We start from the raw sequence: 10,081 nt of genomic DNA, 5'->3' as shown, positions 1-10,081 counted from the left end.
CGGGGACCGGGCCCTCGGCCCTGTTCGCGGGGCTGCAAGACCTGGGCGTGGCCAACGGCGAGGACCTGAAGGAGACGCTGACCAATTGCACGGAGCCCCTGAAGGCCATTGAGCAGTTCCAGGTGGGTGGTGCGGGGTGGGGGGCCAACAGGGAGACGTCCCGTGCCCTGTTAGTGGGTGCTGTCCGCTCCCGAGAACGTGCGGCTGAAATAGAGCCCCTCGGCCCCTCAGACGGAGAACGGCGTGCTCCTGCCCTCCCTGCAGTCTGCCCTGCCCTTCCTGGACCTCCACGGGACGCCACGGCTGGAGTTCCACCAGTCGGTGTTCGACGAGCTGCGGGACAAGCTGCTGGAGAGGGTGTCCGCCATCGCCCTGGAGGGGAAGGCGGAGGAAAGGTGAGTCTCCACTGCGGAGATGTAGCAGGTAACCCCGGTGGCTTCTCGGCCTTGGGGAGTACTGGGCAGCCGCCAGGGACCCGGCTGGCCAGGTACAACCGTGAGCGGCCTCCTTCCAGGTACAAGAAACTGGAGGAGCTGCTGGAGAAGAGCTTTTCTCTGGTGAAGATGCCGTCGCTGCAGCCCGTGGTCATGTGCGTCATGAAACACCTGCCCAAGGTGAGCCCTGCACGCCCTGGCATCAGCTGAGCTCCCGGCAGGTTCGATATGCTGCCCAGCCTGTCCAGCTCATTGCCCATTGGAGAGGCCCACTGAGGTGCCATCTGGCTTTTGAGGTGAGGTCTGGGCCCTTCATAGCCAACATGGCTAGACCGGCCCCAGGAGTCTAGGGTGCACAAGCTCTCCGCTTAGCACCTAATTGAAAGTTGTCCGGTGGCACTGCAGAAGAAAGTTTTGGCCACCCCCTGGAGAGTCAACCGAAAGCTCAAGCCAGACCCACTGTCTCAGAGCCCATTCATACTGATACCAACCCCATAGGGTATGGTAGGACAGCTTCTGTGAGCTTTGAAGTCTGTAACTCCTTACAGAAGTAGAAAGCCTTAACCTTCTCCCAGGGAGCACCTGGTGGTTTCAGAGTATTGACCGTGTGGCTAACAGCCCAATTCATAACTACTACACCACCAGCGCTGCTCCCTAAAGACTAGGACAAGGACACTGTGGAGCCCTTGCGTTTCGGCTTGGTTGGGTCTCTAGTGGGGAAGGACAGGGCTTTGTAGAGAGTTCCGGTCTTGGAAACTCATGGGGGCATCTCCACCCTGTCCTTTAAGGTCACTGTGACTTGGCATCAACTGGATAGCAGTGTTTTGGGGGTCCACTGAGTCAGGACATGCTGAGTGGCCTCAGGCGGGTTTGCTCTGGCACCTGCTTCCACGCCAGCACAGGTGTCACCTCCCTCATGGGTTCTGGTCTGGCGAGGCCAACGAGGCCCTTCCCTCTGCAGGTCCCTGAGAAAAAGTTGAAGCTGGTGATGGCCGACAAGGAGCTCTACCGCGCCTGCGCTGTGGAGGTGAAGCGGCAGATCTGGCAGGACAACCAGGCGCTGTTTGGGGACGAGGTGTCCCCGCTGCTGCGACAGTACACCCTGGAGAAGGAGGCAGCGCTCTTCAGCAGCGAGCTCTCCGTGCTGCACAACTTCTTCAGCCCCTCCCCCAAGACCCGGCGCCAGGGCGAGGTGAGGCGAGACAGGGCCCCCCGGCTTCGTGCCCCTGCGTCCTGGGGCAGGCCTGCTGCTCTCTGGTGCCCTGCTTGGGCCGTTTGCATCGTAGGTGAGTGGGTGGGCATCTCAGGGGCCATGTCTTCTTCTGCACTTCACATCTGTGTGTGGCGTGTCCGTGCCACGTCCTGAACAAGAGCCCCAGTTGGTCAGCGGGTGGGCGGGACTCTGAGATCACAGAGAGCTGTTCTGGGTTCAGGGGTTAGCTGACTCCTGGCCGCTCTGTCCCAAGAAAGAGACAGTTTCACGTGAATTAAACCTCCCACTGCCAATTCGTGGGCCGGGCTGCTAACACGAGGCCAGCAGTTCAAGACCAGCAGGCACTCCTCCAGAGAAAGGAGACCTACCGTGAACAGAAACCCACAGGGGAAGTTTCCCTGTCCTGTAGGGCTGCCACGCGCTCAGTGGCAGTGAGTTGGCTGTTTGCTATCGAGTTGATTCCAACCTCGAGAAGAACGGCCCCCGTGCTTCTCTGAGGCTGTAACTGTGTACGTCAGAGTCTTGTCGCTAGTCTGTGGAGAGCGCGCCTGGTGGGCTCACACTGCTGACTTGTGGCAAGCAGCCCCCGCCTGATGGGGAACCCACTCCACCCATCACAGCTTCCACCACGGAAGACACACCACCTCCGAACGAAGCCTGTGAGGGTGGTGGCTTCTCTCTTGGAGCAAATGCCCCAGGTGCAGGTGGTGGCCGGCCTGCTGGACATGCACGCTGGGGGAGGGGCGGGACGCTGGCCCTTGTGGCTTCTCTCTGGTCCTGTCAGCCCCAGCCAGTGCCTGATGCCCCTCGCATGGCCGCCTGTGCTGCAGGTGGTGCAGAAGCTGACGCAGATGGTGGGCAAGAACGTGAAGTTGTACGACATGGTGCTCCAGTTTCTGCGCACGCTGTTCCTGCGCACACGCAACGTGCACTACTGCACGCTGCGGGCCGAGCTGCTCATGTCCCTGCACGACCTCGACGTCAGCGACATCTGCACCGTGGACCCCTGCCACAAGGTAACCCCTCCCGCCTCGCTGCCCAGCCACAAGTGCTGCCCAGCCACAAGGTGCTGACTGCCGACCGCTCCCCCTCAGTTCACCTGGTGCCTGGACGCCTGCATCCGAGAGCGGTTCGTGGACAGCAAGCGAGCGAGGGAGCTGCAGGGCTTTCTGGATGGCGTGAAGAAGGGGCAAGAGCAGGTTCTGGGGTGAGGCCCAGCCCCTCGGCTGCTCAGGGAGGCTGGGGCCTGAGTGCGGCTGCACTGCTTCTCTCTCGAGGGGCTTCGTCTACTGTTGGGGCACCTGGTCTCTGTTCCTGGATCAGGTGGTTGGGGGGAGGGTAGGGGTTGGGGGCTTGTTCTGGGTCAGAGGGTCCAGGCAGGCATTCAGAGCGTGGCCTCCTGCCTTTCTGTGGGAGTCCGGAATGGAGGGGCCACTGGGCTCTGAGGTCACACCAGGGCTTTGTTTGTCCCCAGGGACCTGTCCATGATCTTGTGCGACCCCTTTGCCATCAACACGCTCTCCCTGAGTGTCATCAGACATCTACAGGAGCTGGTTGGCCAGGAGACGCTGCCTAGGGTGAGCCCAACCACCACCGGGGACATGGCACTAGCCTTTTGCACAGGACCCCACAGGTCCGCTGGAGTCAAGAGGGTGGGCCAGGAGGGCGCGGACCTGGCAAACCACTGCCAGCATGGCCCCTCCCACACAGGACAGCCCCGACTTGCTGCTGCTGCTCCGGCTGCTGTCACTGGGCCAGGGCGCCTGGGACATGATCGACAGCCAGGTCTTCAAGGAGCCCAAGATGGTATGAGGTGCCCCCCTGTAGGAGGCTGACCCTAGACCTTGCCTGGGCAGGACAGGGCTGCTTCCTTGTGGTCTCCCGTCCCCAGTCCCAGAGCCCCACATGTAAGACCACCCCCCAGCCCCTGGAGGTGGGCTCTGAGCAGCTGCCCTCCTGGGGAGGGCAGTCCTCTCAGTGGGTGGCCCCCCCAGGAGGCAGAGCTGGTCACCAGATTCCTGCCGACGCTCATGTCCTTGGTGGTGGACGACCACACCTTCAACGTGGACCAGAAGCTGCCGGCCGAGGAGAGGGCCCCGGCGGCCTACCCCAGCTCGCTCCCCGAGAGCTTCACCAAGTACGTCAGCAGGCCTGCAGTGCCTCCTGTGTCGCTGGGCCCTGGGGTGGGGGGTCCCCAAGTGTCCTGACTGATGGTCCCTGTGCCCAGGTTCCTGCAGGAGCAGCGCATGGCCTGCGAGGTGGGGCTCTACTATGTGCTGCACACGGCCAAGCAGAGGAACAAGAGTGCCCTGCTGCGTTTGCTGCCAGGTCTCGGTGAGCCCCCACCCCACCATGTGCCTGCTGCCCTGGCCCCACCCTCAGCACTTTTCCCGCCCCTTCCATCTCCCCCCACCCCCACCAGTCTGCACTGCCTGCCCCTCCGGGGCACCTCACCATCCTGCAGGTCTCCATGGGCTCACGGGCGCTGGACAGGGGGCTGTTAGCTTCTGGGTCTTGCTGTAAGGTAGTCAGTGCTTGAGTGTAGTCGCTGACGGCTGCCCCCGGCTTGGCTCAGGTGTGGGACCTACACCAGGGACTGCAGGGAGCCTCACCCATCTGCTCAGCCCCCTCCTTTGCCTCCCCTCTGAGGTCCCTGTGAAGACATCTGCCCCTCTGAAGTCCGGCACTCTCCTTGCTTCCCGCTCACACTGGTGCGGGCCTCCACTGTGCTCCAGGAGCCCAGGTGGTGGCCTGCTCATCACTGCACCACCCTGTCTCATCTGGAACAGTGACAGTGTCAGACTTGTCCCTGGTGGGCAGACGGGCTACTGGACAGAGGTCCTGTACTTGGTGGCACCCTGCCTCCCAGTTAGGTGGCTCCTGTGAAGCTTTCTCCTTAGAGCGCTGAGCTGGGCTCCTGCCCCCCTCCCCCCCCCACACACCAACCACCATTTCCCTGGGACTGCTGGGGTCTTGTGGGTCTCCGCTCGAGAGTCCCAGCCCTCCTGACCTCTCAAGCCTCGGATGATCTGGGGCTCCTGTCCTGGCCAGGGTTGGCCACAGTGTCCTCGTGCGGTGAGCGTGTGGACTGCTGGGCACAGTGTGCCACCGTTGAGGGGAAGAGTGGCAGCCCCTCCACGCTCCTCCATCCTGACTGGGCAGCAGGCAGCTCACGCCCTAGAGCCTCGGGTTGGACTCCCCGCTAGGCTGCTCAGGGTTTGCCTGCGTCTGCTTGCTGCTCCCTGCTGTTTTGCTCCCCGTGGGGTCAGTTTAGGGGCAGTTGGGCAGCTACCCCTTGTCCAGATCCCCACCTAGTGCCTCCTCCTCCCACCCCCCACCCCCCCAAGCTGCGACCCTGGGCACCTGGAGCCCCTGAGTGAGGGCCAATTGCATGGTGTGCGGGCAGGGGCTGACCAGCCTGTGCCCACAGCGGAGACCTTCGGGGACCTGGCGTTCGGCGACATTTTCCTGCACCTGCTGGTCGGGAGCCTGGCCCTGTTGGCAGACGAGTTCTCGTTGGAGGATTTCTGCACCAGCCTGTTTGATGGCTTCCTCCTCACGGCCTCTCCAAGGTGCCCGCCGACACTGCCCACTGGTGTCAGGAGGGAGCGGGGGCCCTAGGGTGAGGGACACTGGGGCAAGGGGCTGCACCCCATCAGCACGCACCCCTTCCCCAGGAAGGAGAACGTGCACCGGCATGTGCTGCGGCTGCTGCTGCACCTGCACCACCGTGTGGCCCCTGCCCGCCTCGAGGCTCTGCAGCGGGCCCTGGAGCCCACAGGCCAGGTGGGTGCCCAGGGGCCCGTGGCAGGATGGTGTGTAACCTCTGAGGCCTGTGGGTGGGGGACACGAGCCCCACTGACCTGTGTGGCCCACAGAGCGGGGAGGCTGTGAAGGAGCTGTACCTGCAACTGGGCCAGAAGCTGGAGCAGCGTGACCCCCGAAAGTCCAGCCCAGCACCTGAGGCCGAGCCACCCGCCCTGGAGCTGCCTCTGCCCCCCGTGTCTGCCCTGGCAGGGCAGTGAGGCCCGACATGCCCTCCGAGCCTGGCAGGTGGAAGCTTCACCTGCTTTTTGCTGCTGGCCACCCCCACAGTGCTGGCTCCAGCCAGGAGCGTGTGGTCGTCAGGCTGGACCTGCTAGCTCAGCCCACTGTTTGTGGAACCCCTGGTGGCTGAGGGGGTGCTGTGACCCTGCCACTGGGGGACAGTGTTGGGCTTGGCCAGCCTGGGCCCCTCTCAGGTCTGCGACAGAGACTGCACTGGCTTAAGGCCTGACCTGGATGTTGTGACCGGTGGGGGCTCAGCCCCTGGCTCAGTGGAGCTGGCCCCTCCCACCCCCTCCGTGGGTGAGAGGAGACTGTAAATAAAAAGCATTTTGTAAAGTCCGAGAGGAAAGTGATTGAGTGAGTGCAGTGGGCTTGTGGCCCTCAGTGCCCCTGGCCCTCCAGGGACCAGCCCCAGGAGCCTCGCACAGCCTGGGGACCGAGGCTTAGGGCACACACAGGGTGGCCCATCTGGTGAGGGAGCCTAGCCCCTTCCACTTCCTGGGGAGCAGTGCCCACAGCTCTGGTTTCCCTGGGGTCAGTGGTCACTTGTAGGGGCACCAGGCCAAGGTGTGCTGCCTCCTAGCCTGCACCTGCTACCCCACTCATATCAGGGAAGCTTTGCTACTACCTGCACCCATTTTCCCTGAGGCTGGTGGGGAGTCCTGGAAACAAGATCCGGGAGCTGAGCCATAAGGTGTGCGCTGAGTGCTGGGGTAGGGCCTTTCAGATGGGAGACCAGGAAAGGCGGATCCGCAGGGGGGTGGAGGCAGAAAGTAAGGAGGGTGCCAGTCCCCTTCCCTGCAGGAGGTACAGGCATCGGAGGGGAGGGGCAGGAGGCCCGGCCCCCACCAGCTTCAGAGGCTGACACCCTGGTTGTAGCTGGTCTGAGCCGTGGTCCACCGTACCAGTGGCAGGGGGAGCAGGGCATGCTGGCCAAGAGGTGCTGGGGCACCGATGGCATGGGTGGGCAACCAGCCCAGCCCAGGTGGCCTGTGAAGATTGCACTAGTGGGTGGGGGCTGGGAGGATCAGTCTCTGGGCCCAAACAAGGAGCTGAGAGGTAGTAAGCAGGGGACCTCCCCTGGGACCCCCCAAGTTCTTTAATTTGCACAGCAGTGGGGACCCCAATTGCAGTGTGGCATTCCTCGCCAGTGCTGATCTTGGTCGGAGTCTGCCAGGCAGAAGCCTGGGGCAGATGGAGCTGAAGGGCTTGGCCCCTCCCTGTTTACAGGCACAGCAGGGGAGGTGTGGTGGGTGGGGGAGGGCTCAGAGGGGCACAGGCAGTGCCCCCTCCTTGACCTGCCATGGAGGCAGTGAGCGAGATGACCCCAGAACAGAGGCCAGCCAGCCTCCCCTCTGCGTCTTGTCCTGCGTAAGCTCCGCCCGCCCACCCTGACTCACTTCCTTTGCGATAGAAGCGGAAACTTTCCAGCGGCCTCCCGGAGGCCAGACGCTCCCGGGACCCGCGGAACCCGCAGGTGTCACTGCCCTTCAGGCCCCGCCTTGCCGGGTCCAGTCTCCCAAGCCCCACTCAGCTGGCGGAGTTCAAGGTGGGCATCCCGAGCAACAGCAGGCAGGGCGGCAGGGGGTCCGGAGCTGGACACAGCTGCAGGTACAGGGGTTTAGGGGAGTCCCCATTCAGGCCTGCCTGCCTTCGCCCTCTCCCTGGCGCCTCCGGCAGCTCGTGCATCCTTCCCGGGCCTCCAGCAGCCCTTTGGTCCAGGCTGCCGGCAGCCACACAGCTGTAGATGCCTTCCTACCTTCTAGGGTCTGCCAGGTACGCCCTGCCTCACTGCCGCAGCCCGGTCCAGGGGCATCCACAGTGGGAGGTCCTACTTTGGGGGTGGGGACCTGAGAAGAGGCTGAGCCTGGGCAGGCCTGGGGTGTGGTCTCAAAAGCAAAAGTTGCGGCTAGACCCCCAAAACTTTCTCAATGTGAAGGTTCCTTTCTGTACTCGTGGGGGTGGGGGTGTGATTTGAGAGGGGCGAGTTCAGACATGACCTTTTGCCACCTCAATTGGTGCCAGGTTGGAGCTGATGCCTCCTCCGGGAAGCCGGGAAGGCAGTAGATAAGCCGGGGCAGTCCCCCACCCCCTCCAGCTACTTCCTCCTGGCCGCTGGTCACCGCTGTTTACCGGAGGCCCCAGCGATTTGCATGCGGCTCTGCGGGGGAGCCGCTTCCTGGTCAGCAGGCCAGCCTCCGTGCAGCCAGGCCCTAGCCAGGCCCTGACCCTCTAACCTGCGGTCTCCCTCCGCTGGGGAAGCAGACCACCCTGGGAGTTGGGGGGACAGGTTCCAGTGGGTTCTGGACCCCGAGGCCAGAGGTCAGAACTCCTCGGGTGTCCTTGCAGGGGCGGCGACCTGCGTGCACTGCAACCCAGCCATGGACCATGGCCAACCCAGCCCCAGTCCCGCAGCGCCCCGTGACCCCTGCGCCTGCGTGATCGCGCCAGTGCGCGCGGTGCTCCGCCTGCGCCGCCGCGTCTGCCTCCTGCGCAAGCGCCGCCTGCTGCTGCCTGGCGTGGGCTCGACGGCTGCGGCCGACACGGGGCCCCGGACACCGCTGGCGGGAAAGGACCAGCCGCGCATCTTCACCTTCGACGGCACCACACAGCTGGCCTCCCGGGCACCGCGCAAGAGGCGCCGACGCAGCCGCATCGTGCTGTACCCGGAGAGCTCGCGCAAGTACCTGCCCCGCCCCGAGCGCCGCAGTCGCGCGCAGCACTGTCTGCTGCTGCTCGTCGCCATCGTGGGCTTCCAGGTGCTGAACGCCATTGAAAACCTGGATGACAACGCACTGCGTTATGACCTTGACGGGCTGGAGAAGGCGTTGCAGCGCGCCGTGTTTGGGCAGCCGGCCGCCGTGGGGCGCATCGTGGCCCTGCTGCGGGACTACCTGGCCACGCACGTGCACAGTCGTCCACTGCTGCTAGCACTACATGGGCCCAGCGGTGTGGGCAAGAGCCACGTGGGCCGCCTGCTGGCACGCCACTTCCGCGCAGTGCTCGAGGATGGCGCGCTGGTCCTGCAGTACCACGCGCGCCACCACTGCCCCGAGCCGCGAGCTGCGCAGGCCTGCCGGGAGGAGCTCGCATGGCTGGTGGCCGATGTGGTGGCGCGGGCCGAGGCCGAGGAGAAGACGCCGCTCCTGGTGCTGGACGACGTGGAGACCATGCCGCCCGCGCTGCTGGACGAGGTGCACAGCCTCCTGCAGCCTCAGCGCTCCCACCAGTTCCACAGTGCCATCTACGTGCTGCTCAGCCGCGCAGGTGGCGGCGAGGTCACGCGCTTTGTGTTGCAGAACGCCTCCCGTGTGCTGCCGCGGGGGCCTGGGGGCGAGGGTGGGGGTGCCTGGGCGGAGGAGGAGCTGCGCGCCAGCCTGCAGGCGTTCCTGGTGCGTGAGCACCCGCTGTGGAGAGTCGCAGCCATCGTCCCCTTCCTGCTGCTGGAAAAGTGGGACGTGGTCAGCTGTTTCCGGGAAGAGATGGCCGGAGAGGGCTTTTTCCCAGAGCAGGCGCAGGCGGAGCGCCTGGCTGCACAGCTCAGCTATTACCGCGTGTCTGGCCGCGAGTACGCCGTCACCGGCTGCAAACCGGTGGTGGCCCAGGTAAACCTCCTGTAGCGAGGTGCGGCTGGCCTCGTGGACCGTGGCGGGACTGCGGTGCTTTGGGGGATGGTGCCCACCTTGTGGCGCCAGGAGGCCTCGAATAAACCTGTTTGTGAAGGTGCACTAGGGGCCGCGACTCAGGCTCTTTTCTGTGCACCCCTCCAGCCCTGTCTGTGGCAGGCAGAAGACCCTTTGCTGCTGCTTTCAGAGGGTGGGCGGGTAGGCCTGCCACCTGGTCCCAAGCCATGGTGAACATCCCACCCTCTCTGGCTTCCCCCAACACACACACACTGCTTCGGGGTGAAGGTGCACCCCCAGGAAGGTGTGGTTTCAGGGGGACCAGCCACAAAGACAGCTGGGGGCCCTGTGGAGCTGGGATAGCAGGGTGGGGACTGGCCCCCAGCCTCCTTCTGGATGAGCCCTGGCCAGGTTCCGCCCGGTGCCAGGGGCAGGTAGGGCCAGCTCCTGCGCCTTCCTTCACCAGAGGCTACAACAGGCCCTCCGGTCCCCACCACCTTGCCTTTCAACACCACCCACTGCCGGAGCTGGCAGTGCCTGCCTGGCTGTGGTGTGGAGAGGAGGGCACAGTGGGCCCAAACAGCCTTGTCCGCCCCTCACACGGGGCTGGCCTTCAGTGTCCAGGCTGGCAGTCTGCCTGCCTTCAGTGTGCCAGGGCCGCTTGTCTGCATGTGTCGGTCCCCCCACTCCACCTCACGGGGCGCCCCTCAAAATCACCACTATCAGGTTAATGCTGACTCAGCGCCCCTCTGTGGGTTTCCCAG

The 10,081-nt window shown here is 64.4% G+C and overlaps 2 protein-coding genes across 5 annotated transcripts; both read left to right on the top strand.

Moving 5' to 3' along the window:
- The first annotated feature begins 6 nt into the window (after nucleotides 1–6).
- On the top strand, nucleotides 7–6,033 carry NELFB (negative elongation factor complex member B). Of its 2 annotated transcripts, none has more exons than XM_045289295.1 (13): nucleotides 7–122; nucleotides 265–395; nucleotides 515–614; nucleotides 1,396–1,626; nucleotides 2,478–2,663; nucleotides 2,742–2,854; nucleotides 3,122–3,224; nucleotides 3,358–3,453; nucleotides 3,642–3,784; nucleotides 3,875–3,981; nucleotides 5,078–5,219; nucleotides 5,325–5,433; nucleotides 5,526–6,033. In XM_045289295.1, the coding sequence occupies exons 3-13, from the start codon at nucleotides 564–566 to the stop codon at nucleotides 5,670–5,672; spliced, it is 1,428 nt and encodes a 475-aa protein (XP_045145230.1). In that variant the 5' UTR covers nucleotides 7–122; nucleotides 265–395; nucleotides 515–563; the 3' UTR covers nucleotides 5,673–6,033. The 2 variants fall into 2 exon arrangements, with proteins under 2 accessions (XP_045145230.1, XP_045145229.1); XM_045289294.1 differs by having other exon boundaries at nucleotides 232–395.
- An 893-nt stretch (nucleotides 6,034–6,926) lies between these two features.
- On the top strand, nucleotides 6,927–9,428 carry TOR4A (torsin family 4 member A). 3 transcript variants are annotated; one of them, XM_045289293.1, is made up of 2 exons: nucleotides 6,927–7,243; nucleotides 8,044–9,428. In XM_045289293.1, the coding sequence occupies exon 2, from the start codon at nucleotides 8,076–8,078 to the stop codon at nucleotides 9,312–9,314; it is 1,239 nt and encodes a 412-aa protein (XP_045145228.1). In that variant the 5' UTR covers nucleotides 6,927–7,243; nucleotides 8,044–8,075; the 3' UTR covers nucleotides 9,315–9,428. The 3 variants fall into 3 exon arrangements, with proteins under 3 accessions (XP_045145228.1, XP_004714477.1, XP_045145227.1); XM_004714420.2 differs by having other exon boundaries at nucleotides 6,927–7,305; XM_045289292.1 differs by having other exon boundaries at nucleotides 6,927–7,470.
- The last annotated feature ends 653 nt before the right edge of the window (nucleotides 9,429–10,081 follow it).

The sequence above is a fragment of the Echinops telfairi genome, unplaced genomic scaffold (assembly GCF_000313985.2).
Source record: "Echinops telfairi isolate 266 unplaced genomic scaffold, ASM31398v2 ScPeMD7_25;HRSCAF=90, whole genome shotgun sequence".
Classification (NCBI taxonomy): Eukaryota; Metazoa; Chordata; class Mammalia; order Afrosoricida; family Tenrecidae; genus Echinops; species Echinops telfairi.
This window is presented reverse-complemented; position numbering and strand designations above follow the sequence as displayed.